Below are 27,054 nucleotides of genomic sequence, written 5' to 3' on the forward strand. Positions count from 1 at the left end.
TGTGGAACTCTGCATCACGTAGCTATAGTTCAGATTCCTCTTTCCCACATGCATCATTTTGCACCTGCTCACATTAACGTCATCTGCCAAAGATTTTTCTGCAGCGTTATAGTATTTGGGGGCTGTGTGCCCAAGTTGCATATCAGGATTTACACCAGGTTTCAGCTGGTTTAAGTCCGTGCACCTAAAGCTGAATGAAAGAATATGCGCTCAGCGCAGAGCACCCGTTATAGAACAGCGTTGAGCACAAATTTTTCCTGGCACCTACTTTTCAGCGTCATTTACTCAATCCGGCTGTAACTGCTTAGCATACTTTAATAAAAGGGCCCTTTTCTTTATTTGGGCAGAGCAGTGCTTTATGAAAGCATAGGAACACACTAGACCAGGGGTGTCAAATGTCGGTCCTTGAGGGCCGCAATCCAGTCGGGTTTTCAGGATTTCCCCAATTAATATGTATGAGATCTATTAGCATACAATGAAAGCAGTGCATGCAAATAGATCTCATGCATATTCATTGGGGAAATCCTGAAAACCCGACTGGATTACAGCCCTCAAGGACCGACATTTGACACCCCTGCACTAGATGGTTCTTAGTTATAACAAGGCCAGATAAAAAGCAACCTCTCTTCTCTCTTGATTTTTGAAAATGTTATAATCAGACAGGATGCAGTAGATTCTTAGATGTAAAAGTTTATCTCTATCTCTTCATATACATATAAATATAAACAGTGATTTACAAGAGTTCTTCCCATTGAACAGTTCTACTGGTGAGGACTGCAAGCTAATTTGCATTTTGTCATTGAAGAAACTTTGGTGGCATGTAAAATACAGACTGCTTCTGTTCAGCTGGCTCCCTCTTCATCTTGCATCTCTGAAGCTCTTTGGCATTTTTAATCAGGCACTGAAAGGAGTCCATTCTCATCTGCTGTATCAAGGATTTTACAAATAACGGGAGATTCCACCTGAACAAACAAATGTTAAAGCATAGCATTAACGATGAGTGTCATACGTTTAATGCAGTAAACTATTGTGCACCTAAAGGAACAAATACTGACTCAAAACAATAACATCTCACAAGATAGGGTCCTTTGGACTAGATTTTGCACATAAAAATTGCAGATCATGTGGGCAATTTTTAATCTGCCCACGGAGTTTGCCAAGTCCACAGGTACTTGTTACTTGTATGCACAAATTTTCTATGTATACATGTAGTTTCCCTTCAAAAATGAACTTTATTCCACCCGCCACCCACCCTGCAACCTAAGCATGTAAGCAACCTAAGCATGCCGCTGGTAATATCACCTCATAATGTAGATAAAGTACATGCACTATGAAACAGTACACACGCTTAAGATGAGTAATAGGAAGAGAAACTTTCATACTACTATTAGGCCCTGATTCTGCAAAGTGCTCCCGATTGTAGGCAGCTGTAAGCGTCCTACAGCTGTCTAATCAGCCAATCGGGAGGTACTTTAAAAAAAAATAAAAATAATGCTCCCCAGGCAGGCCGCCTAAATTAAAGGCGCCTCTAGGGAGCCTAGAGAGGCCTGCAAGCCCACCTAAGCTCGCCCAAGGCTAGGCGGTAGCCTTAAGTGAACCTAGGCGGCCCTACGCGTCTCCCTAGCAGAACGGGAGACGCTTACAATGTAGGCTAGCAAAATGCTGGCCCACATGATAAGTAGACGCGGCCGCTGTACCTAATCGCGGCAAGGATCTCCCTGCTGTGATTAGTATAGCAGCTGCGGCTATGGCCGCAAGTCTTCTCTCCCACCAGCGATCGTGGCAGGAAGGTGCCCAACCCCTCCTGCTGACAGAACACCTCCCCACCCCAAGATTGCCGGCAGGAAGGTGCTCAACCCTTTCACTGCTTGATCTCCTTTCGAGAATGACAGGACTCTAATCAGCCAGTGGTCCCAGTACGATCCACTTGTAATCCTGTCCTGCAGAGATGCACAGCAACCACCACCATCACCTTGGTGAAGGGTTGAAGTGCTGTTGCCAGACCAAAGGGGAGCAATGAGAACTGGAAATATTTCTCCAGGACATGGAATCTAAGGCACTTTTCTGTGCTCTGGAAATATGGGAATATGCAGGTAGAATTCCATTAAATTTAGGGAAGCCAAAAATTCCTCCAGCACTACCACTGCCTTACCACACTGTTTCCATGCGAAAACATGGAACTTTCAGAGCTGTACTGACGTGATGAGAGCCAGTATGGGTCTCCAATCTTCTGAGCCTTTCTTGGGCAATATATATGGAGTTTCTGCTGGAGCCTAATTCTTCAGGTGGCATGAATTCTATGTCCTGAAGTTCTACCAGTCTCTGTGAATTTGAGCTTGTAACCACTCCAGCATTAACTGTCTCATGAGATCTGCACCCAGGCTTGCACATACTCTGAGAGCCGTCCCCCTATCTTCAGAGGAACGGCTCTAGTCCTGGCATCATTATGCTTTCTTGGAGGCTAAAGCAGGAAGAGAAATGGAGGCTTGGTTCTGCCTAGGTTCTGAAAATTTGCCTTGATCCCCGACAGGATCTCTGAGATGAGGCTCCTCCTGCGTATTGCCAAAAAGCGTCTGGAGTCATAAAAATGAGACTGCCTGGAGCCTCTCGAGGTCTGCTGTCACATAGAGACTTCAGCTGACAATGCTGGCCATAAGATCATACAGCCATTTATTCCTTGAAAGGAAGTCTGCTGAGCGTAGCCTTGGAGGTGGAATCTCCCGCCCATTGCCTGACCTAGAGCATTTTTCGGGCTGAGAAATAAGCTGAGACTTTGCTCATGATTCTGATGATGTCATAAAGGGCATCGGCCATATAATCCACTCATTTTAAGAGAAGCTGAAGCATAGGCTGTCTCCGCCAGTATAAGCTCACGCAACCTGGTATGACAAGTATGTGCCACAAAAGAGGACACAGCAACTACTTTGATTCCCAAGGACAGTCCTTTGATCTGTCTTTTCAGGACCACAACCACCACTACGATCCTGCATATCTTGGCAGAGATGTACATTTGGTTACTTGCGCTACTAAAGAATCAACCTTGGGCTCAGCAAACATCTGCTGACACTCCTATGCCATCGTATACAGCCAAGCCATGTCTTGGTTACCTTTAAAGAGCCTTCAGGAGCATCTCAATGCTCTGTGACTAAAATGCTCATATTAGGATGCTAGGGAAAAAATGTGGACGGTTCTCACTCTGCTCAGGATAGAGCACGGAGCGGACAGGACCTGCTGGGGGTCTAGCTATGACAAAGCACTTCAAAGAACTCTAACAGAGCTGAGAGTGTGAACAGCCAGCACACCATGGGGTCATCCCCCTGGACAAGGGCCACAAGTGCATCTTGCATACTCTTTCCTGCCTATAACCCTGTGTTTGCCAGCAGGGAAGGTTCGCTCTGAGTCAGTAAAAGCATATAAGATAGACCTCTTGTATTCCGAGTCTCAATCTGAAAGGTCCACTGGATCCTTGCCAGTCTCTGATATTAAGACAGGTGCACTCTGGAAGCCCCCTCGCGTACCTCCTGGGTCGCTGCCAGACTTTCCCAGGGGATTTCAGCTATCCAAATAAGATCTCCACATCAGATTGACAAGTTCAAGAGAAAATGCTGTATTAGGCAGTGCCGAGTTCCCTTTAGGTGACTCCATCTTGTTTCCTGGGCTCTGTGGCTTTCACACCCCTATGCTTAAGTAAGCCGCTGTTCTGGGGCTCTGAAAGAGATTTTCTCCTGGCAGACAGGCTCTCCAATGTCTCCTCAGCCCAAGAAACCTAAGGGGATGCTAAGCCTGAAGCTCCTGCCCCCTACAGGAGCTACGGTCACATTGCACAAGGAAGCTGTTCTGGCATTTATCCAGCACAAATTTGGCATAACATAGGGAAAAAAAGAGCCAGAGGACTCCATCCCTGCAAGTTTTGAAGCAAAATAAGGAGATCTGAAGGTTCTGGAGAACCTAGAAAAAAAATTGGGAAATCCAAGATGGCTGCCACGGCAGCATTTTGGTGCTAAAAACTGGCTCCGCAAAAAAACAGAGGGAGGCAACCATTTCCTATGAGTGATCTGCACGGGGCAGGAGCGTGGGAAGATCGCTTCTGCCCCGAAAACCCGCTAGAACACCAGGTAAGGCTTAAAGGGGGGGGGGGGCTTACAGGGCTTAAAATAGCCAGGGGAAGCGGGGGTTAGGGGCAGGACGGCCCCGATATTATTCGTGTTTTTTTAAAATATTCGCTGGCCGGCTCTGCCCCTAATCCCCGTGGATATGGAGGGAGAAGTATAATTCTAGCTTACTATTCAAATGAGTTAAATTAAACCTGTAGAAAGATGATACTACACAAAAAGGAGAAGAGAGGGAAAAAAGGGACCATGTCAGTAGTAATACATACCCCGAGAATGTACTGGCAAACATGTGGCTCCAACATGTAGAGTGTTACAGCATGAGGAGAATCAGATTCTTTACATCTGCATCAGAAAATACATCATCACTCTTATAAAAGACAAAGCATTTCAGTTACAGCTTGCCATGGTACAACTATTAAAAACTAGGTCTGTACTGAATATTCATATTCGATTTGGCCCTAAATAGTGCCCCAAATACATCATTTGTGTTTAGCTAAGAGTGATTTAAGTTTTCATACAAATAATTTAGAGGTTCTACTGTGATAAATCCTACTAAAATAAACACTTGATCTTGTATTTATGTTGCTTCTATTATTTAATGGCTCCTTTTATGAAGCATAGGGATCGTCTCATATATTATCCCAAGTATTATAACACCCATCCAAAGTTTCTATGATCCTCAGAAACACCACTTTGAGTTCAATATAATTTCATTACACAAAGCTTTAAGTGTTATATCGTCATAGGATCAGGGGTTTTAAATTCAATAGTTTTAAATAAATCGTTTATTATCTTTAAATATAAGTGCTGTTCATAAATTCATTAAATCTCATTCTTTAGTATAATAAATCTTAGCTGTTACTTAGCTTTATATCTGTGGTCTGGGTCGGGGACCTCTAATTCAGACATGTTTCGCATAATTGCATGTCGGTGAATTAAAGCTCCCCCGACCCAGACCACAGAAATAAAGCTAAGTAACAGCTAAGGTTTATTATACTACAGAATGAGATTTAATGAATTTATAAATTTAACTTAAATTTAAAGATAAAAAAACTATTTATTTAAGACATTAACAATACATCATATTGAGTGTATTTGGTTTTCAAGATAATAAGGTTCAAGCTTCCGTTAAGACTCCTGATGCAGGCTGGCCACATGTGGATGAATAAAACACTGTAGAACCCAGAGTTCGCCTTCGATGTTTTCTTTCACTTCTTCGGTGTGAGAAGGTATTTTTTTCCCCTGTGTTTGCCTTTAGTGACACAGCTTATCCTTTGCTTTAAGTCTGTGCACAGTAGCTGAAAAAAGCATTTAGATCAGTGGTCTCAAACACGCGGCCCCCCAGGGACTATTTTGCGGCCCGCAATCTGTCCTCGATTAAAGCAGGGGTCTCCAATCTACTTCCCTTCCAACTGCCCTCCCCCATGCCACCGCAATCGGGGAACAGGCCAGCGCCTGAGGTCTTACTTCTCCCTGCCCTCCCCCAAGCCACTACCATCGGGGAACAGGTCTCCACCGCCGCAATCGGGGAACAGGCCGCGCCGAGGTCTTAACTCTCCCTGTTTATCTTCCCCAGCTCGGAGCCAACCAATTCTCGCCACTCGATGTCAATTCTAACGTCGGGGAGGAAGTTCCGGGCCAGCCAATCGCTGCCTGGATGGCCCGGAAGTCCCTCCCCGATGTTAGAATTGACGTCAGGTGGTGAGAATTGGTCGGCCCTGCGCTGGGGAAAATAAACAGGGAGAGTTAAGACCTCGGCACGGCCTGTTCCCCGATTGCAGCGGTGGCGGCCTATTCCCCGATGGTAGTGGCTTGGGGGAGGGCAGGGAGAAGTAAGACCTCGGGCGCTGGCCTGTTCCCCGATTGCGGCAGTGGCGGCTTGTTCCCCGATGGTAGTTGCTTGGGGGAGGGCAAGGAGAAGTAAAGAAAGAAAGGGGGGACAGGGAGACAGAAAGAAATAAGGGAGACGGGACAGACAGAAAGGGGCATGGAGAGAGAAAGAAAGAAAGAAAGAAAGAAAGAGGGCACGGAGAGAGACAGAAAGAAAGAAGGGGGAAGGGTGAAAGAAATAAAAAGTTGGGGGAGGGAAGGAGACAGATGCCAGACCAGGGGAAAGGAAGGAAGGAAGGAGGGAGAGAAAGGAAAGAAAGAGATGTCAGACCATGGAAATAGGGACAGAAGGAGAGACAGAAGGGAAGGTAGGACATGGAAACGTAGATTTTCAAAAGAAAACAGTTAATGCCAAAAATGGATGCAAGGCAGAAAGTAAAGATGGAGAGAAAACCAGTCAAAGGACAAGAAGACCCTGGAAGCATAGTTAAATGCACAGAAAAATAAAGTCACCAGATAACAAAGGTAAGGAAAATGATTTTATTTTCAATATAGTGATTGAAATGTGTCAGTTTTGAGAAAGAAAAGATATTAAACTTTAAATGTGAGGGCTGCAGAAAAAATAGGGTACTTGGAGGGCCGCAGAAAAAATAGTTAATGACAATTTTGCATAAAGTAAAACTCTTTATAGTTTATAAATCTTTCCTTTAACTGTTAAAGGAAAGATTTATAAACTATAAAGAGTTTTACCTCATGCAAAGTTGTCATTTCTTTAATAAGACATTAATTATTTTTTTCTGCGGCCCTCCAAGTACTACAAATCCAAAATGTGGCCCCACTAAGGGTTCGAGTTTGAGACCACTGATTTAGATGGACCCTCTAAGATATTAAAATACACGAGGAATTGTGAAAAAGGAGAAATCTTTACAAAGGGTAAAAGTACATGAAAGCTGAAGTCATATGCCTTTAAAATATTTAACATGACAATGTTATTAAATATTATTTCAAATTCATGATATATCTATATATATATAAAATTGGAGGTATGTATGTGTGTATGTGCCGCGATCACGCAAAAATGGCTTGACCGATTTGAACGAAACTTGGTATGCAGATCCCTCACTACCTGGGGTGATATGTTCTGGGGGTCTCGCGGCCCACCTGCACACGTGGGCGGAGCTACAAACAGAAAATCAGTTTTCACCCATTCATGTCAATGGAAAAAATGTAAAAAGCTGCCATTCTCACAGTAATTTAAAAACGGCTTGACCGATTTGAACGAAACTTGGTATGCAGATCCCTCACTACCTGGGGTGATATGTTCTGGGGGGTCTCGCGGCCCACCTGCACACGTGGGCGGAGCTACAAACAGAAAATCAGATTTCACCCATTTATATCAATGGAAAAAATGTAAAAAGCTGCCATTCTCACAGTAATTCAAAAACGGCTTGATCGATTTGAACGAAACTTGGTATGCAGATCCCTCACTACCTGGGGTGATATGTTCTGGGGGTCTCGCGGCCCACAACTCTATGTTGCTTGCTCAAGGGTGGGTTCACCCAATAATTTATATGTTCTTGCTCCAGGAGGTGAAACTAAAATTGTTGTTTATAATCACGTTTTGCGTTAGTTGTATTGTATTCATTTTGTCAAATATTTCACATTATAATTTGAATATTGTACTTTTTATTAAGCTGTAAAAAAATAATTTCATTCATCACTATAAAGTATCTTTATTTGAATCCATTTACAGTGTTATTGCTATAATTAAATACCTGTGCAACGCCGGGGCATCAGCTAGTATATATATAAAGCAATAAGCCTGAGTTACTAGAGGGAATAATTAGAACTTCTCATACTGATGCAATCTGTGGAGGTGTTTTACCTGAAGATTTGAAATAATCAAAGCAGGTTTGCATAAGTTGCTTCTTTGATTGCCCCATGGAAAATTTTAACACAAACTATACCTGCTTTATCTATGTGCAATGTTTCCATTACAAAATGGATATGTAGCTTTGATGATCCAAAACCATATATGTACAATGGAATCTTGGTTCACGAGCTTAATTCGTTCCAGAAGCATGCACGTAAACCAAATTACTTGTATATCAAAGCGAGTTTCCCCATAGGAAGTAAGGGAAACTCGCTTGATTCATTCCCACCCACCCCCACCCCCTGAGGCCAGTGGCACTGCTCCCCCCCCCGAGAACCGGCATCCCCCGCCAGCCCGAACACAAGCCTTACCCCATCTGGCACCGGCACGCAGCGCCAGGATGTGCCAGTGCATGAAGATCCTTCCTGTTGCCTGGACCTTGAGCATCTGCGCATTCTCAAGGCCCAGGCAACAAGAAGGATCTTCGTTCACTGGCACGTCCTGTGGGCTGCGTGCTGGTGCCAGATGGGGTAAGGCTTCTGTTTGGGCGGGCAGGGGGGGCAAGTGGGGAGAGATGCCGGTTCTCAGAGGGGAGTGGGGGGGGTGCTCGCAAATCGAGTCAACGTTCGGTTTGCAAGTCACAATTTGCGAGAATGTTTTGCTTGTCTTGCAAAACACTCGCAAACCGAGGTTTGACTGTATTTCTAATCCCTGCCTCTGCTCTTTGTTCAGCAATGTGCATATTTTTACCCACTAACAGGCTGAGCCTTCAAGGCCCCATGTTGTTTTAACCACAGAAAGGACTCCGATTATTGCCCTCTGAAAACTTTTCTCAGGAACCTACAGAGGAAATTAGTAATTAGACCCCAAACATAAAGGCAAACCAGTTTACAGCAATTGTTCACCTTTAAGAGCCAGTGGAATATGCCAGCTCTTGTTGATACTGCATCAACTCATAGGAGTGAAAAGGAGGAAGGACTTACTTCAGTTTGACAATCACCTGCCTCGGCTTTTCGTTTAAGTCACAGACATCTCCGTTGCCATAGAAATGCGATACCATTCTGTCAAATAATGCCAGATACATTACATGACTGAACCAAACTTACATAATAGTTATCATTAATTAGACTGCCTCTGGTCTAAGCATAATTGTTTTATGCTAAGAATCTATTGATTCAAGTGCATTAAACTTCGGCTACTTAAGTTAACACAGAACAAGAAAGCATTATGCAAGACAATTTAAATGATCCATTCAGCAGAACTATCCTTAAATGGTTAGCAGAGCCAAGTTTTTAAAAGAATGCAATTTTTGACAATCTGCCAAAACACTAGAATATCTACACTTTGTAGTGAAGTTGTAGCATTTGCCTCTAATGGGAAACACAAGGCTCAGTGTAAGTGATAATGCTCCTGCCTATAGCCATTAATACAATACCTTGGGTGCCACCTGTCTACTGTAGAAGCAGGGGTCTGCACTGTGCTGTTCCTCTCCCCTCACCCTTTCACCAGAGTGCACAGAGGCTGCTGCAATCCAATCCTCCATCCCACCCCCCTCTAAATCAATAATGAAGCTCCCATGGTCAGAAGTTATCATCCGGATATCATGCATAAGGAACTTAACTGATCAGACGTAGAAAATAAGGACTTCCCATGGTCTGAACTTGACCCTCAAACCCACTTGCTTATCTCTAAGCAGATGCCCTCTCAAGGGCTACTCTATCTCAAGGCTTTAAACTAGTGATCAGGGTTTTAAAGAGGACTCTGTCATCCCACCAACTCTGAAATACAAAATGGCAGATAGTGGTTGAATATCGCCACTACCTGCTTACATTTTTGCCTTGCCCCCAGTGTGACTTTTGAACCTCAAGCTAAGAGTAAGGGCTGCTTCTGATCCTGGGTAGCTCTTTCCCCTCAGTCAAGAGTCTACATAGCTATTTGCCTGCCACCTGTGCCATCTTGGACTCACTAACAACAAAAGAGTGTGGGAGGGTGTGGTGCAGAGGTTAAAGCCTGGGGTTGTGGGTTCAAACCCACACTGCTCCTTGTGACCCTGGGCAAGTCACTTAATCCCCCATTGTCCCAGGTTCATTAGATAGATTGTGAGCCCACCGGGACAGACAGGGAAAAATGCTTGAGTACCTGAATAAACTCATGTAAACCGTTCTGAGCTCTCCTGGGAGAATGGTATAGAAAATTGAATAAATAAATAAATAAAAGAATTTCCTCTTTTTTAAAAAAATAATTACTTCTTTGGCCATCAGTACACATTTGTTTGTATCGCCCTTTTCAAAACATGCATAAAATAAAGAACAGCAGCAAAAGGCAAGGTGAGGTGTCCTTTCAGCCACACAAGTCTTGATTCAAAACGTCCCAACAAGGATCCAAGTTTCAGCGTGTGAAACAACGCCTTCCCCGTTTTTTAATCACTCTTCAATTTACGTTTATAATCTTACTCCATGAACAGATTCTGGCAGTGGATTTTAGTATTTATTTGACACTGTCCATTTTTTTTGTTGTAGCATTTCGCTTGCATACCAGGTGTTTATTTAATAATAATAATAATAATAATAATAATAACTTTATTCTTATATACCGCCAACAATCTTGTGACTTCTAGGCGGTTTACAGTGAGGTGAAACTGTACAGTCAGTGAATTACAGAGTATAACAGTGACCATCTGATATTAACAACATTAATAACAACAACAGTTTATATACTGCCGGACCGGGAAGTTCCGTGCTATTTACAATGAGTTAGAAAAGTTTCATTAATTGATTGGGACATTCATAGTTTAGAGATTAGAGGTTAACAGTTTGCAAGATTTAGTTTCTCTGCTTCGCTTTTAAAGGCTCCTTTATCTGGTTCAGGCTCGGGTGACTGCCATTTGGGGCAGCATGTGCCTCGTAGCTGTCCTCTGGGGCTTTCTTGTGGTTTCCCCCCACCTTTCATGCCTCACATCGCTCTTTGTTGTCCTTCCTTTACTGCAGTAGTCATGTTGGTTATACTTTATGCTATTGCTCCTTTCGAATCAAAATATTATTGGGAAGAGAAGATGTTTCTGTTTTGATTGTAGAGATCAAAAATAGATTTGTCAATATGAGATGAAATGATCCCTATTTGATATACAGTGATACACACTCTGAAATTGCTAAATATGCTCAGAGTTGTGTAATCTTGCCAAAGACCGAAGTCCCTATAGCGAGACCTTCCACCCAATCATTGCATATATGAAAATACAAGTGAATATTTCTGAATTCAATTTCAAAGCATGTATCACTGTATAACAAATAGGGATCAATTCATCTCATGTTGATTGCTCCTTTAGAGCCATCTTTCTTCTGTTTTCAGTCGTTCCTTCCCATTTTATGGTTTTAGTTGTTTTTACTGCTTTTCTTATGCTTTTCCATTAGTTAATACTATCGTTTTTAACATGTTTTATCACGTTTGCATGTCACTTTGATTGTATGCCCTCATTTTTGTACACATATTTTTATATTCTTTGCATTTTATGTTGCATATATACCTTATTTGCGTTTTATATATTGTCCCCTGAGGAAGGCGTTGCTTCACATGCCGAAACTTGGATCCTTGTTAGGACGTTTTGAATAAAGACTTGTTTGGCTGAAAGGATACCTCCCCTTGCCTTTTTCTGTTGTTCTCCTGAGGCGAGGTGTTCTTCTAAAATAAATTAAATAGAAATGCACCCAACCCAACTCTCCCATGGATATGAATCTCCCAATCCTCCATAGCCATCTTGTCTTCATATCTGTATTTACCCCACAACTTATTTTGGTGCTGATGAGGTTAGGAAGGTATCCTGACCTCTTCTACGCCCATTGCCAATTGGATATTTTTGGAAAGTGTCCAAGAGAATCCATTCTAGCAATTCTTTTGGCCCTGATGTTCAAGTCTTCCAGCCTGGCTTGGGCAAAAGGGTTGAGCAAGGAGGAAGGATTGGGGTAATTAGGATACAGCAGCTCTTCAATCTTGACTGATGTGAAGGGTGGCAGGTCAAATGCACTCAAGACAAAAGCGCACGGACAAAACCGCCAAGACAAGTGAGTGCAAGGATAACAGCGTGCTGAACTGATGTGAAGAGAGCTACCCAAGGTCAGAAGCAGCCCTTCCTTTTAACTTTGACGTTCAAAAGTCTATACAGTGATTCTGCGAGGGCAAAAATTATCAATTAGAGGGGGAGATTGTAGAACACGACTTTATATGGTTAATAGCCCATTTCCACCCCATTAATGTTTTGAATACCGACCTCACAACACAAGTATTACCTGTCCCGTCCCCCCTCCCCTCCACTGTTTTTCAAGCATTTATAGCAATCTCCCAAAATCAGACATGAATATTTGCCATCAGTAATGTAGTCCAATGCTTACTTAACTGATTGTGTATTATCTGCCTTGGGTAGGATAGACACAGCAGCATTCTTCTTCTTGGCCCACTCTATGTGTTCCTCCTTCTTCCACGTCCCCACTACTATTGTAGTAGTTTTACCCAATTCTTTATCCTATGGATGACAAAACAGATGCCATTGTGGAGATCCTAAGAGCACCATTCACTACAAGTTAGGAGCTTTGTCAAGGGGTTTGTTGAGACCAAGAGACTATTTTTCTGTTCCAAGAAGCACCTTGTTGAAGGAGGACCATTACCATTTATTTATTTTAAAAATTTATATACCGTCAAAACCCTAGATGGTTTAGAGCAATGTCTCGCATACTCTCTAGAGCCACAGCAAACTAATCTCGGGGCCACAGCTGGAGGGCATCCGGAAGTGCACAGACATTGACTTGATGATGTCATCACGTCAAAGTCTGCGCATGTGTAGAGGCCATCCAGATGGGGTCCTAAGCTGCCAGTGGGAGGCAGGGAGGGTGCTGGAAGAGCTGAGGCACGGAATGGTGCCAGCAAGGAGTAGAGGTACTATCTGACTGCCTCTCGCCACGAGGCACATCCTGTAGGCAGTCAGTCGGTGTCTCTCCTCCTCGCCGGTGTCTCAAGGTAAAACATTCATAATACATAAGACACAAACGGGACCTTTTCTTCATGACATATTTCCCATTCAAAAGAACAGAGTAATAACCCTCTCACCAGAATGCAGTTACAAAAAACTGAGTCTCTAGAAGGTTTTTCAAACCAATCCTTTCACATTCGCAACTGACCTACAAGAGCATTCCACAATTTAACCCCCAATGCAGACCTTCTCGTTTCTGCATATCTTGGTTAATAACATAACATTTTCAGATCACAAAAATCTTGCCAGATGATAGATGGCCAATATTTGTGTTAAGTAAAATGTTACTGCACAATACAAAGCTTGATTTAAAGAGGCAGCATCTTGACATTGCTGCCGGACCTAAACAAACAGAGCACAATCTTGGAGAATCATTTATTAAAAATTATTATCTTGGGACTTAGCATGAAAAAGCTACTTTTGAGTTATGAATTTGATAATTTACACTTTTCCACAATATACAACATTTTAAACTAATGGTGTTACAACACCTGCTATATCTAGATTTAAGAACATAATTGCCCTACTGGGTCAGACAAAGGGTTCATCTAGCCCAGTATCCTGTTTCCAACTGTGGCCAATCTAGGTTGCAAGTATCTGGCAGTGCCTCAAAAAGTAGCAAGATTCTGTGCTACTGATCCCAGTGATAGGAAGTGGCTTTCTCTGGGTTTACCTGAAAGCAAAGTTGCTTACCTGTAACAGGTGTTCTCTGTAGACAGCAGGGGAATGCAGTCACACTTGATGGTGAAGTCTCTGACTGAGCCTAATGACATCAGTACTCTCCCCTAGCTTACTGAGCATGAGCAGGATTGCCTACTACTCAAGCCCCTCCCCTCTGCCTGTCAGTTTTGTTCTTAGCAATAGAAGAGGAGACGAGGGGATGGAGGGTGGGCAAATGTGGCTGCATTCCGCTGCTGTCTATGGAGAACACCTGTTACAGGTAAGCAACTTTGCTTTCTCAGGAGACAGGCAGGGGATATGCAACACCACTCGATGGTGAGTCCCAAACTGAAAAAGCATATGGGAGGTGGAAAACAGTCTATAATTCAAAGAGATTACATAAAACTGATTGTCAAAAGCAAATCTCTGGAGCTAAAGAGTGGTCCAAGCAGCAATGCATTGTAAAAGTATGCACAGAAGACTAGGCTGCTGGTTTGGAAATACCCTAGATTGGGGCAGATTTCAAGTTGATGCAGCAAAAATGGATGAAATGCAGACCAAAATGCAGCTTTGAACATCATGAATAGGAATTAAGATGAAAAATCGCCATGCAGAAGCTGTAGGTCGCTCTCTATGATCCATAATTGACCCAGAAGGGATCAGGTGTGCTCTGGGGTAGCATGAATTAATACAATGTGCTATCGGAGAGGAGAGAGAGTTCTTTCTCTGTTCTATCATATTGCATTTTATTGTTTTTTGTTTTCTTGTGTTCCTCAGTAGTAGAGGAAACGAAGAGCCGATTTGGTTGGCAAACTGAGTAGATGCCTAGAGGTAAAAACATAATGCTCCTCTGCAGTGAACAGCATGGAGACCTTGGTCTGCTGGAGAGAAGGAATGCAAAGGAAGAAACAACAATGATAAAGTAATAGATTGGTGTAGATGAAAATCCGTAGCAAGTGTATGAAAGAATCTGGGATAAGTTTAGAAAAAAATACTCTAGTATGAAAAAATGTATGAGATAATAGAATAAGTAAGGCATGCTTGAAGTTCACTACATCCGCAAGTGAAGTCAAAAGCAATGAGACAAAACTAATGTCTCAGAAAAGAACATAATGGAAGCAGATTCCAATGGTTTAGACAGGAATTGGACTAAGAGATTTACCCCTAACGGTAGGTCCCACACTGGAGGAGGGTCTCTTATTAGAGACTGAAGGTGGTACAACTATTCATAAAACGAGAGTGCGATTAGAGACCAGTATCTGAGAGATGCAGAAGGCATAAGAGAATGAAGTCAAGTGGACAATGAAGAGGAAAAACCATTAGTGAACTTGCACCCGGATGGAATAAATGTACCCATGTAAACTGAGAGGACTTGTCAGTATGTTTAACAGACTGCGGAGATTGGAATGTAAGAAATGGCTGTTCCGCTGAAAAAGAAGAGAGGAATGGTCTTCTAAAGGAAATAGCGGAGCATCCTGAAGGTACCGAAGGCAAATTTTTATTTATTTTTTTTTAGCACTGAATGTTCTTAGAATATCAGATTAGATAGGCAGTGTAGAAAAATTGTTTTGAACTGGCTCTGTTACTAAAGTAGTTTACCAGTTAATCATCATGGAGATGGGACAATGCCATTGCTCCTAAATATGAGCTCAGAACCAGCTGAGAAGCTTATGAGTACGTGCTGGTATAAAATGGTATAAATCTAAAACTAAATCTTAAGTTTGCACACCGCATCATCTCCATAAAGATAGAGGTCGGCACGATTTACAGGTAATTCAATAAATGAGGGAAGGACATAATAAGAAATTAGAAGTTATGAAGAGGATAGCTAGCTTTACATTTTAAATAGATAGCTTTACTTTTTGGAGAAAAGCCAGGTTTTCAGATGCTTTCAGAATAATTGGAATGAGCCTAGGTTCTGCAGCGGGGCAGGGAGGGTATTTCCAAAGCTCAGTGAATTTTGAAGAAAAGGGATTTCCCTAATTTACCTGCAAACATGACGCCTTTTAATGAGGGGAAAGACAGTTTGAGTATGTGGGCGGATCTGGTAGTGTCAGGTCTCGAAGAATTCCAAGATAGTGGGATTAGGGGAGGAAGAATGCCATGTAGTATCTTGAAAATTAGGCAGGTACGTTTAAAGTGAATCCTAGAAATCACCGGAAGCCAGTGAAGTTTTGACAGAAGCGGAGAAAAATGAACAAATTTGCTTTCTGCGAAGATCAACCTAGCCGAAGTGTTCTGGATCCGCTGAAGTCTTTGAAGATTTTTCTTGGTTAGACTTAGATAGATGGAATTACAATAGTCCAGTCTGGAAAGAATGATTGATTGTACAAGGACAGCAAAATGTTGTTGGCGGAAGCAGGATCTCACTTTCCTCAACATGTGAAGACTAAAAAAAACATTTTTTACCAGAGAGTTGAGATGATCATTAAAGGAAAGTGTAGAGTCAATAATGATGCTCATAACTTTGCTTGAGAATTCGATCTGCAGTGTGGGATCAGAAGGTAGTGGAATGAGCGTGGGTAACTGGTGAAACTTATGTTCTCAGCTGTAGTATTGTTCAAGATAGTATGTTGTGCAGAAGTAGCTGTCATCCTTAATGCACTTCATTGCTAAAGATATATCTATCTATCTATCTATCTATATATATATATAAAGGGACCTGCGCGGCCTATGGTAAATTTTGTAGACTGCAAGGGACGTAGCTGTGCAGAGGAGGATAGGTGAGGTTATACCCTGTGAAAGTGAAATTTTTATTTTTTTTCGAGTGTATGTCAGATAACCACTCGTTTGGGGTTTTTGTTTTGGGGTTTTTAAAAAATATATATATATTTTTTTTTACCGGGCCAATAGTTATTTTATTTTTGCTTGTCAACTTTACAACATATTCTGCACATACAAAAATAATTTATGCAGAGAGCAGAACTTAAAACATAAAATATTGCATGAGATAACAGACAATCAGAGACGACAACTCATCAAAAAGCAATAATCAAAATATAAAAATTATACAATCACCTAGCAAAACTCTTATGCTTTTTTTTTCTGAATAGTAAATAACCCCTTTCTGTTCTAGCAGTAATAGGTACAGAATTCCACAATCTTAGTCCAGCAATAGATCAAACTTGATTATGAGTTAGCACAGGAAGATCTGCCCCAACAATCAGAGATGAGATGATTCATAAGGAACCAATGAGTTAGCTACGGTAAGTAACTCTGGTTCATTAATAAAAAGAGCTTTACAAATTAAGGCCCTCTTATCAAGCTGCGCAAGGGTTTTTTAATGCCGGCTGCTGTGGTAAAAGCTCCGACGTTCGTAGAATTCCTCCTTATTATTTTTTATTTTCAAATTTTACATAAAGTGTACAAAATACTAAAATACAATTGATGAATACAGAATATCACTTTTATATCTAATACATCATATTTCTAAATATATTTTTCCCCCTCTCCCTCCCCCCACCCTTCTATTACTTTTCATATATTATTTTTAATTTTCAAATTTTACATAAAATGTACAAAATATTAAAATACAATTGATAAATACACAATATCATTTTTATATCTAATACATCATATTCTAAATATATATATATATATTTTTTTTTCCCCTCTCCCTCCCCCCACCCTTCTATTACTTTTCATTCATACATTACATATTGTATAACATATTATAACATATTATGTAGAAATTATTTTCATTACCCCCCCTCTATGTGCGTCACAAAAAAGATATTTAAAAGAAGAAAAGAAGAATAAAAATCCTATTATTTATTCATTGCAGTATTTTGTCAATGGCCCCCATATTTTTATAAATTTAGTATATGTCCCTCTTTGTATTGCTATCATTCTTTCCATTTTAAATATATGACATATTGTATTCCACCAAAATGTATAATTTAGGTTATTATAATTTTTCCAATTATTAGTTATATGCTGAATGGCAACCCCTGTCATAATTAATAAAAGCTTGTTATTTTCTGGTGAAATTTGACTTTTTTTCCTCATCATCATTCCAAATAATATCGTATCATATGATATTGCTATATGATTTTCCATCAATTTATTAATTTGTGGCCAAATTGAATTCCAAAAACTTTTAATGTAGGGACAATGATACAGTAAATGATCCAACGTCCCAGGTTCCAGATTACAGTGCCAGCATTTATTGGACTTAGAACTGTCTAATTTTTGCAAACGTGTAGGGGTCCAAAAAGCTCTATGTAATAAAAAGAACCAAGTTTGTCTCATAGATGCTGACACTGTACATCTCATTCTCCAAGACCAAATTAGTGGCCATTGAGATGCATTAATTTGATGCTTAATCTCAATGCTCCAAATATCTCTTAGACCATTTTTTGGTTTTTTATTCAAATATCCAGATATTAATTTATACCACAATGCGGCTTGATGTCCTAGGAAGTCTGCTTGAAAACATAAGAACTTTAAACTATATTGATTATTCAATGTTTTCCATTCAGGGAACCCAACCTGAATGGCCTGCTTCAATTGCAACCATTTAAAACTTTGTGTTTTACTAAGACCAAATCTATGTTGCAATTGTGAAAAATCCAGCAGTTTACCTTCTGAAATAACGTCATCTAAAGATCTAATGCCTGCAATAATCCAGTTCTTCCAAAGGATTTGAACTCCGCCAATTTTGATCTTGGAGTTTATCCATAGAGATTGATTTGTTGATTTGTTTATTGGGATAGGTGTTAATTTACTAATAAATCTTAACGTTTTCCAAGTATCCATTAATATTTTGTTTTCTCTGTATCTTCTAGGCATGTTAATACTTGGAAGGTGAACTAAATTTAGGGGAAACATAAGGCGCCATTCCAAATATAACCAATCTGGTACATTATCTATAAGTTCTGGGAGGATCCAATACATACCCTGACGTAGAATATAGGCTTGATGGTACCTATAAAAATTTGGAAAATTTACCCCTCCCTCTTGAGTATTCAGAAGGTATGCAGACTGTCTTTTGGCAGTGTCTGAGGTTTGAGAGTTCAGCATGGGGCTTCATTTAACAATGAAGGGATGTAAAAATGTGAAGTGAGGAGAAGGTAGCTGCCTCACAGTTGATCTAAGAGGGAATGAAACGTAGATGGTTTCTCGAAGATATGATTGGTGGCACGTAAGGTGCGCAGGAAAGATAGCATCTTCTGGCCCTGTAAGAGAGATGAAAAGCATGGAAAGCCCGCTAGGATTGAATGAGGGAAAGAAACTCCAAGGTAACTCTATGGGGATGTGAGCAACCACAGTGACCAATGAGAATCCGTTGAAATGTAACATGTGATAGAAATTGGATCTGAAACAAGGGTACAAGTGCTCTGATCTAGCGTACCAATGTAAAAATACAAAAAATTAGCTATGTGTCTGAATTCAAAAAGGCCTTGGATAGGCACGTGAGATCTCTCGGTGAGAGAAAGAGATAATTGTTACTGCGGATGGGCAGACTGGATGGGCCATTTGGCCTTTATCTGCCATCACGTTTCTATGTAAGTGTGGAAAAACCTCCAAAGTGCTGAGGGCTGACTAAGGTAGTAAATAGAAGAGATGAAAGCTAATGTAGTACAAAGCACAAAAAGTGTATGCCACTGTAAAGAAGTCTGAGAGAAACAACCCCTGTGTCCAACTGAATAGAGAACTAAAGAAAGTGAAGCTATCCAGTAGCCATGCCATATTCTTGAGGTATGGGCTAAGCTGTGGTAAAGAAAAAAACATAGTTTGGGTTTGTTTTTTTCTCTGAGAAAGGGGAGAGCCGTGACTGTACAGGAACAGATCAGAAAAAAAAACTGACAGGTAGAGGGGAAAGGCTAGGGGAGAGTACCAATGTCATTAGGTTCAGTCAGAGACTTCACCATCAAGTGGGGCTGCATATCCCCAGCCTGTTTCCGGAGAACAATGGTTTAAGCCTTTTCCTCCAGTAAGATGTCTAAACCTTTTTTTTTTTTTTAAACCAAGCCACTTTAACTGCTTTTACCGCTTGCTCTGGCAATGAATTCCAGCACTTAACTATGCGTTGTGTGAGAAGATTTTTTTTGTGTTTTAAATATAGTTAATCACCAAGGCTTATATATACATAAATTTAGATTTGTATCCTCTCTTTTCTACAACATTAGCTTCATATTAATGCCTAATGGAGCAAATTTCTTGTTATTATAGCTATACCTTTTATGTTTTCACACTGCAATGATACATTGATAAAAAGACATTTTATGCAAAAATATCTAGCAGTATTTTATTAAATGTACCTTCGATATCTGTATTTTATTGTGGAAAATAACAAGGCCTCACACACTTTAAGTGATTAACGATACAGCCAAACGAGATGTAAAACTGATAACTGACTTTGCCACTGGTGTCACCACAGACCCTGTACAGCAGGGGTGCCCACACTTTGTGAGCTACTTTTAAAATGACCAAGTCAAAATGATCTACCAACAATAAAATTAAAAAACAAAACAAAGCACACTGTATGCAGAAAAAATGTTAATTATCATTTATATTCTGGGGTTTTTTCAAAGAGGTCAAAGCAGATGACTCTATGCACTGTCACCTCAGTAACAACCATTCAAAAATAGACAAATATACCCCCCTCCCTTTTTACTAAACCGCGATAGCAGTTTTTAGCGCAGGGAGCTGCACTGAATGCCCCGCTCTGCTCTCGATGCTCATAGGCTCCCTGCGCTAAAAACCGCTATTGCAGTTTAGTAAAAGGGGGCTACAGTGCAAAATATAGACAGCAGATATAAATTCTTAAAACGGGCACATTTTGATCACTAAATTGAAAATAAAATCATTTTTCCTACCTTTGTTGTCTGGTGATTTCATGAGTCTTTCTTCTTCCGACTGTGCATCCAATCTTTCTTCCCTTCTTACAGCCTATATGCTTCCTCTCCTCCAGACCTCATTCCCTCCCCAACTTTTTCTTCCTCTCTCCCTGCCCTTTCTTTCTCCCTGCCTCCTTTTCTTTTTATCTCTTCATGCCCCCTTTCTTTCTTTCTGTTTCCCTTCTTTCCTTCTGTCTCCCCCCTTTCTTTCTTTCTCCCTGCCCTCCCCAAGCCACTGCTGCTGCCATCGGGGAACAGGCCCCAAAGCCACCGCCACCCCAAGCTCTCCCTGCTTCGGGCCGATCAGCATTCCTCTCCCCGACGTCAATTCTGCCGTCAGAGAGGAAGTTCCGGGCCAGCCAGGTAGCGATTGGCTGGCCTGGAACTTCCTCTCCGACGGCAGAATTGACGTCGGGGAGAGGAAGGCTGATCTCCGATAGATTGTGAAGGCAACACGAGTCTATCACGGAGCCCAGGATGGGCTCCGCGATTGACTCACTTTGCCTTGGCGATCTACCAGTCGATCATGATCGATTTATTGGGCACCCCTGCTGTACAGCATGAGGCCTTGTTGAATAGTTACTTTGGGTTTCCACAAAGCTCCACAGTTTCTTATGGCCTTTTGTTAATAAAGATCGTTATTTGTTCCTTTCCTCTCCACGGCGTGTTTATGGACTTGTGTTTATATATACAGTGGTGCCTCGCATAACGGACGCCTCGCACAGCGAACGCTGCGCACAACGAACTTTATGTCTTGATCCGTACAACGAACTTCGTTTCACACAACGAAGTCGCCCGAGCTGCATCCTTCCGCGCAGGCACTGCGCTTAACTGCCCTCTCTCCGCCTGGCTCCCTCTTGCCCCCCCGACTCCCCGACACGATCGGGGCAAAAGGGAGCCCAAGCTCTCTTGCCCCGCCGATTCCCCAACTCCCCGACAATATCGGGCCAGGAGGGAGCCCAAGTCCTCCTGGCCACGGCGACCCCCTAACCCCACCCTGCACTACATTACGGGCAGGAGGGATCCCAGGCCCTCCTGCCCTGGACGCAAACCCCCCCTCCCCCCAACGACCGCCCCCCCCCAAGAACCTCCGACCACCCCCCCAGCCGACCCGCGACCCCCCTGGCCGACCCCCACGACACCCCCAACCCCCTTCCCCGTACCTTTCTGTAGTTGGCCGGACAGACGGGAGCCAAGCCCGCCTGTCCGGCAGGCAGCCAACGACGGAATGAGGCCGGATTGGCCCATCCGTTCCAAAGCTCCGCCTACTGGTGGGGCCTAAGGCGCCTGGGCCAATCAGAATAGGCCCGGGAGCCTTAGGTCCCTCCTGGGGGCGTGGCCTGAGGCACATGGGCCCAACCCGACCATGTGCCTCAGGCCCTGCCCCCAGGAGGGACCTAAGGCTCCCGGGCCTATTCTGATTGGCCCAGGCGCCTTAGGCCCCACCAGTAGGCGGAGCTTTGGGACGGATGGGCCAATCCGGCCTCATTCCGTCGTTGGCTGCCTGCCGGACAGGCGGGTTTGGCTCCCGTCTGTCCGGCCAACTACAGAAAGGTACGGGGAAGGGGGTTGGGGGTGTCATGGGGGTCGGCCAGGGGGGTCGCGGGTGGGCTGGGGGGCCGGTCGGAGGTTCTTGGGGGGGGGCGGTCGTTGGGGGGAGGGGGGGTTTGCGTCGAGGGCAGGAGGGCCTGGGATCCCTCCTGCCCGTAATGTAGTGCAGGGTGGGGTTAGGGGGTCGCCGTGGCCAGGAGGACTTGGGCTCCCTCCTGGCCCGATATTGTCGGGGAGTTGGGGAATCGGCGGGGCAAGAGGGCTTGAGCTCCCTCTTGCCCCGATCGTGTCGGGGAGTCGGGGGGGCAAGAGGGCTTGAGCTCCCTCTTGCCCCGATCGTGTCGGGGAGTCGGGGGGGCAAGAGGGCTTGAGCTCCCTCTTGCCCCGATCGTGTCGGGGAGTCGGGGGGGCAAGAGGGCTTGAGCTCCCTCTTGCCCCGATCGTGTCGGGGGTGCCAGGGACCACACGGAGTCACCCACCGTACCACCCGATTCGGGTAAGCGCAGGTATCGGTGGGTGGCTTATTTGCGGGGGGGGGTGCCTTATTTTACATTTTTTTCTAAAAAGGGGGGGCTGTCTTATTTGATGGCCCTGCCTTATCATCGGGGAAACACGGTAGAAAAAAAAAAAAAATGAACAGTTAAGTCCCAGTTTTTGCCGCTGAGACTCTGCCCTCTCTCACTGTAAAATTAGACTCTACTTAGTCTGTCTTTAAATTTAAAAAATGTGTGTTGTTTTAAAAAACAATTATGTTTTTAGATGTATCTAAATAAAAATAATAACCAAAAATTTATCTTTTTTTATGTCATCTTAGCATATTTTATGCTACAGAACGAATTATTTTTTTTAACATGTATTGTTATGGGAAAACGCGTTTCACATAACGAACGTTTCGCATAACAAACTTGCTCCTGGAACGAATTAAGTTCGTTGTGTGAGGCACCACTGTATATATATATATTTTTTTAATTCTTTATTCATTTTCACTTCAATTAACAAGTATACAATATGATATCTTATGAGCAGATCAAAGTCTTGTTGGCGGATCTCCCTATTCTTTTCCTCTCCTGTAGGGCTGTCACTGGTTTTGAAACTAACTGACTGGGGACAGCAGAGAGCAGGAAGGAGGAGGTACTGAAAACAGTGATCAGTATTTCCTGTGACAGACTCACGGGAGTGGATGCAAGACCCTTGCTTGATTCAGCATACCATCCCTATTGCACTGGAAACAGTCTTTATTAATGTTCTCCCAAGACATAAAACATGCCCAAAGTGGCCCCATTTCACCAAAATGGCTGCGTACTGTGTTTGGGCTTTACTGAGTCATCTTAGGACAATTGTCAACATATGATTGAACCTTCAGGAAAAAAATAAACAACCCCCCCCCACCACACGCAGTTTTTTTTCAGGATCCGGATTTCATTCACAACACCAAATCAGTCGCTAACAGAATCAAGCATAATTAAGCGTACATATATATTCAGTAGAGAATGACAAGGTGACAAAATTCATTACCGTTCCCGTCTCCATGGATAACCATGGGAAACAATCCCATGTCATTCTTTGGTGTCTATCTCAACCTCAGTCCTTCTACACCAGCATTCTTCAATGCAAGGCTTGAGGGACAGTGGTTGTGCCCATTCATACTCTGATTCTTATGTGAGCTAAGTATAAGACAGTCAAGCCATTGTGACATCACTGATATGACTGGCTCTTAGGCACTGGTGGAATGAGGCATTACAATTCAATTCAATTTAATTCTTATATACCGCTAATAACCGTGAGGTTTCTGCTCTGGATACCAGAGACTGTCATTCTTTAGTGTCTCTCTCAACCTCAGTCCTTCTATACCAGCATTCTTCAAAGCAAAGCTTGTGGGTCAGTGGTTGTGCCCATTCATACTCTGATTCTTCCCTCTCTCTTTAAAGAATGACATGGAGATGGTTTCCCGCAGTTATCAACGGGGATGAGGATGAATTTTGTCACTGTGTCATTCAGCTCTGTTCAGGACCCTTCCCGAAAAGTTCCTATTATAAAAAAAATACCATGTGTACAAACTCACTCCCAACACAAACTCTGAAGTTCCAGTAGGTACCTGGACACACAAAAACAAATGGAACTGTAAAAGTTTGTAAGGAAAACCTTGAAGTGTCTCTGAAAAATGTATACATATGTCTCAGAAATGCTGAAGGCTGAGTAAGGTGGGGGGGAGGGGGGAACAAGGCAATGCTCAGATACATCAAAAATTTGGCATCTCTAAGCTAGGATAATTTTTCCCGCATACTAAGCTCCATCTGCTGACATCACCTTCAAGTATGAAAGCATTCTCTAGTATAGTCTCTGAAGGAAACAGAGCCAAAAATAGTTTCAAGTTTATTACAAATTTGATATCTTGCTTTATCGATATCAAAGTGGTTTACATAAAAAAAAAAAATCCAAGACTTATGGGGGAAATCACAGACTGAATGACTGACAAGATGGAATAAGTTTAAACATGAGGGTCCGAATTCTGTAAACTGCGTCCCAATTGTAGGCAGCTGCAGACGTCCTACAGCTGTCTAATTAGCCAATCGGGATGCACGTTTAAAAAAAAACGCCTATATTGAAGGCGCCTCCCAGAGCCTAGGAAGGCCCGCAAGTCCACCTAAAGTTAGGTGGTAGCCTTAGGCGAACCTAGGTGGCCCTACGTGTCTCCCTAGTAGTGCGGGAGACGCTTATAATGTAGGCCAGCAAAATGCTGGCCTATACTGTAAGTAGACGTGGCCGCTATATCCACGATTAATATAGCGACTGCGGCTGCCAGTCTTCCCCCTCCCCCCCGATCGAACGAGGCAGGAGGGTGCCCAACCCCCTCCTACCGGGAAAGCCCCCCACTACAATCACCAGCAGGAGGGTGCCAAACCCCTCCTGCCGAGAGAGCCCCCACCCCCCACTATTATCGCCGGCAGGAGGGTGCCAACCCCCTCCTTCCAGGAGAGCCTCCACCCTCCCACTACAATCGCCGGCAGGAGGGTGCCTAACCCCTCCTACTGGGAGAGTCCCCACCCCCCTACTACGATCGGGTTTATTTTAGGTGGGTGTAGGCCCGATTCAGTATAGGACTCCCGTCCCGGGCACAGTTTGGGTCAAAAAAAGAGGGAAATTAAATAACCTCACCCGAGTCCTTAGTATGCTATTGCTAATATAAGAATGCCTGTTGGGAGGTTAAATTCTAAGGCAGAGGAGATTGACAAATTACTTTGGACTACTATAGAACTCCATATTATCAGGAGCAAAGTGATAAATGACTAAAGTGATAATTTTTGAAGAAAAAAAATCATATAGTATTTCACTAGAAAGAAATATAAGAGCAGAATGGAAAACCTGATGGACAATGAGCGATGCTGTATGCCACAGAAAACCAGTGTTCAGTAATAATACATTTTCTTTGTTCAACATAGAAAAGTGTATGTAAATGTTAACTGCAGATTTTTAACTTTGAAAATTACAGAAAGGGAGGCATTGCCTCTACCTTTACTTAGTCATTAACAATATCCTTGGATTTAGGAAGCTGTGACCAGTATGAAAACTGTGTGACCTCAATAGCAACAGCTAAAGTTAACTAAAATTGCTCTGTTAGCTGTAGGATAGTTATTTTTCTGACCAGTTACATGAATAACCGGCCAGCTAGTGGCAAATATCAGCACTGATGAAGCAAAGTTAACCTACTCCTGAGAATGCCTCGTGTTGCCTTATTTTTTCCATATAAGTTTTGTGGATTTGGCACATGCGTTCTGTGTGCATGGCTGAGGTATTGTTAGCATGATTTTTCTATGCAGCATTTAATCATGGAGATTTCTACAGTTACTTCCCTTAGTTAGCCAGGCAAAACCTTGTCAACATCAATTTCAAAATAGACCTTAGCAGCACAAGGAGGGAAATGAATACTAAAGGAGTACTAAAGGAGGACAAAGCCATTGCTAACAAACTGAAGACTTTTTTTGCGTCTGTATTTACCAAAGAGGATATATACAATATACCAGAAGCTGACAGGCTATATGCAGGAAACGAAGACGGGGAACTGACAGGGGTTATCGCTGAAGAGGTATGCGGGCAGATTGATAGGCTTAAAAATGATAAATCCCCGGGACCGGAGGGTAATCAAAGAACTGAAACGAGTTATGGCTGTACTGCTCCAACTAATAGCCAATCTGTTGATCAAATCAGGAAGGATTCCGGAAGCCTGGAAAGTGGCAAATGTTACGCCGATCTTCAAGAAAGGTTCGAGGGGAGATCCGGGAAACTACAGACCGGTGAGTCTGACCTCAGTTCCGGGAAAGATGTTAGAGGCTCTGATAAAGGACCGCATCATTGATCACCTTGATGCACACAATCTGATGAGGACCAGCCAGCACGGCTTCAGCAAAGGAAGATCTTGCTTGACGAACTTGCTGCACTTCTTTGAGGGAGCAAGCAGGAAGTACTTGGGAATACTGGTAGACAAGTCAATAAAGCCATCCGCGCAATGTGCAGCGGCGGCAAAAAGGGCAAACAGAATGCTAGGAATGATTAAGAAGGGGATCACAAACAGATTGGAGAAGGTTATCATGCCGCTGTACCAGGCCATGGTATGCCCCCACCTGGAATTCTGCGTCCAGCACTGGTCACCGTACATGAAGAAGGACATAGTACTACTCAAAAGGGTCCAGAGAAGAGCGACTAAAATGGGTTAAGGGGGCTGGAGGAGTTGCAGTACAGTGAGAGATTAGAAAAACCGGGCCTCTTCTCCCTTGAAAAGAGGAGACTGAGAGGGGACATGATCAAAACATTCAAGATAATGAAGGGAATAGACTTAGTAGAGAAAGAGAGGTTGTTTACCCTCTCCAAGATAGAGAGAACGAGAGGGCACTCTCTAAAGTTAAAAGGGGATAGATTCCGTACACACGTAAGGAAGTTCTTCTTCACCCAGAGTAGTAGACATCTGGAACACTCTTCCGGAGGCTGTTACAGGGGAAAACACCCTCCAGAGATTCAATACAAAGTTAGACAAGTTCCTGCTGAACCAGAACGTACGCAGGGAAGGCTAGACTCAATTAGGGCACTGGTCTTTGACGCAAGGGCCACTGCGAGAGCAGACTGCTGGGCACGATGGACCACTTATCTGACCCAGCAGCGGCAATTCTTATG

At 42.9% G+C, this 27,054-nt stretch overlaps 1 protein-coding gene across 3 annotated transcripts in view; it reads right to left on the reverse strand.

The window, feature by feature from the left end:
* Positions 1-673: 673 nt before the first annotated feature.
* Positions 674-27,054, reverse strand: part of ERLEC1 (endoplasmic reticulum lectin 1) — a 50,467-nt gene continuing 24,086 nt past the window's right edge. Inside the window, exons 11-14 of one of the 3 annotated variants that reach the window (XM_033938259.1) lie at positions 12,201-12,331; positions 8,799-8,876; positions 4,379-4,454; positions 674-962 (exon numbers count right to left, since the gene is read on the reverse strand). In XM_033938259.1, coding sequence (XP_033794150.1) covers positions 891-962; positions 4,379-4,454; positions 8,799-8,876; positions 12,201-12,331 — 357 coding nt within the window. In that variant the 3' untranslated portion in view covers positions 674-890. The remainder of the gene's footprint in view (positions 963-4,378; positions 4,455-8,798; positions 8,877-12,200; positions 12,332-27,054) is intronic. The other 2 variants (XR_004538819.1, XM_033938260.1) reach the window with 2 other exon arrangements.

The sequence above is a fragment of the Geotrypetes seraphini genome, chromosome 3, assembly GCF_902459505.1.
Source record: "Geotrypetes seraphini chromosome 3, aGeoSer1.1, whole genome shotgun sequence".
In the NCBI taxonomy this organism is placed as follows: Eukaryota; Metazoa; Chordata; class Amphibia; order Gymnophiona; family Dermophiidae; genus Geotrypetes; species Geotrypetes seraphini.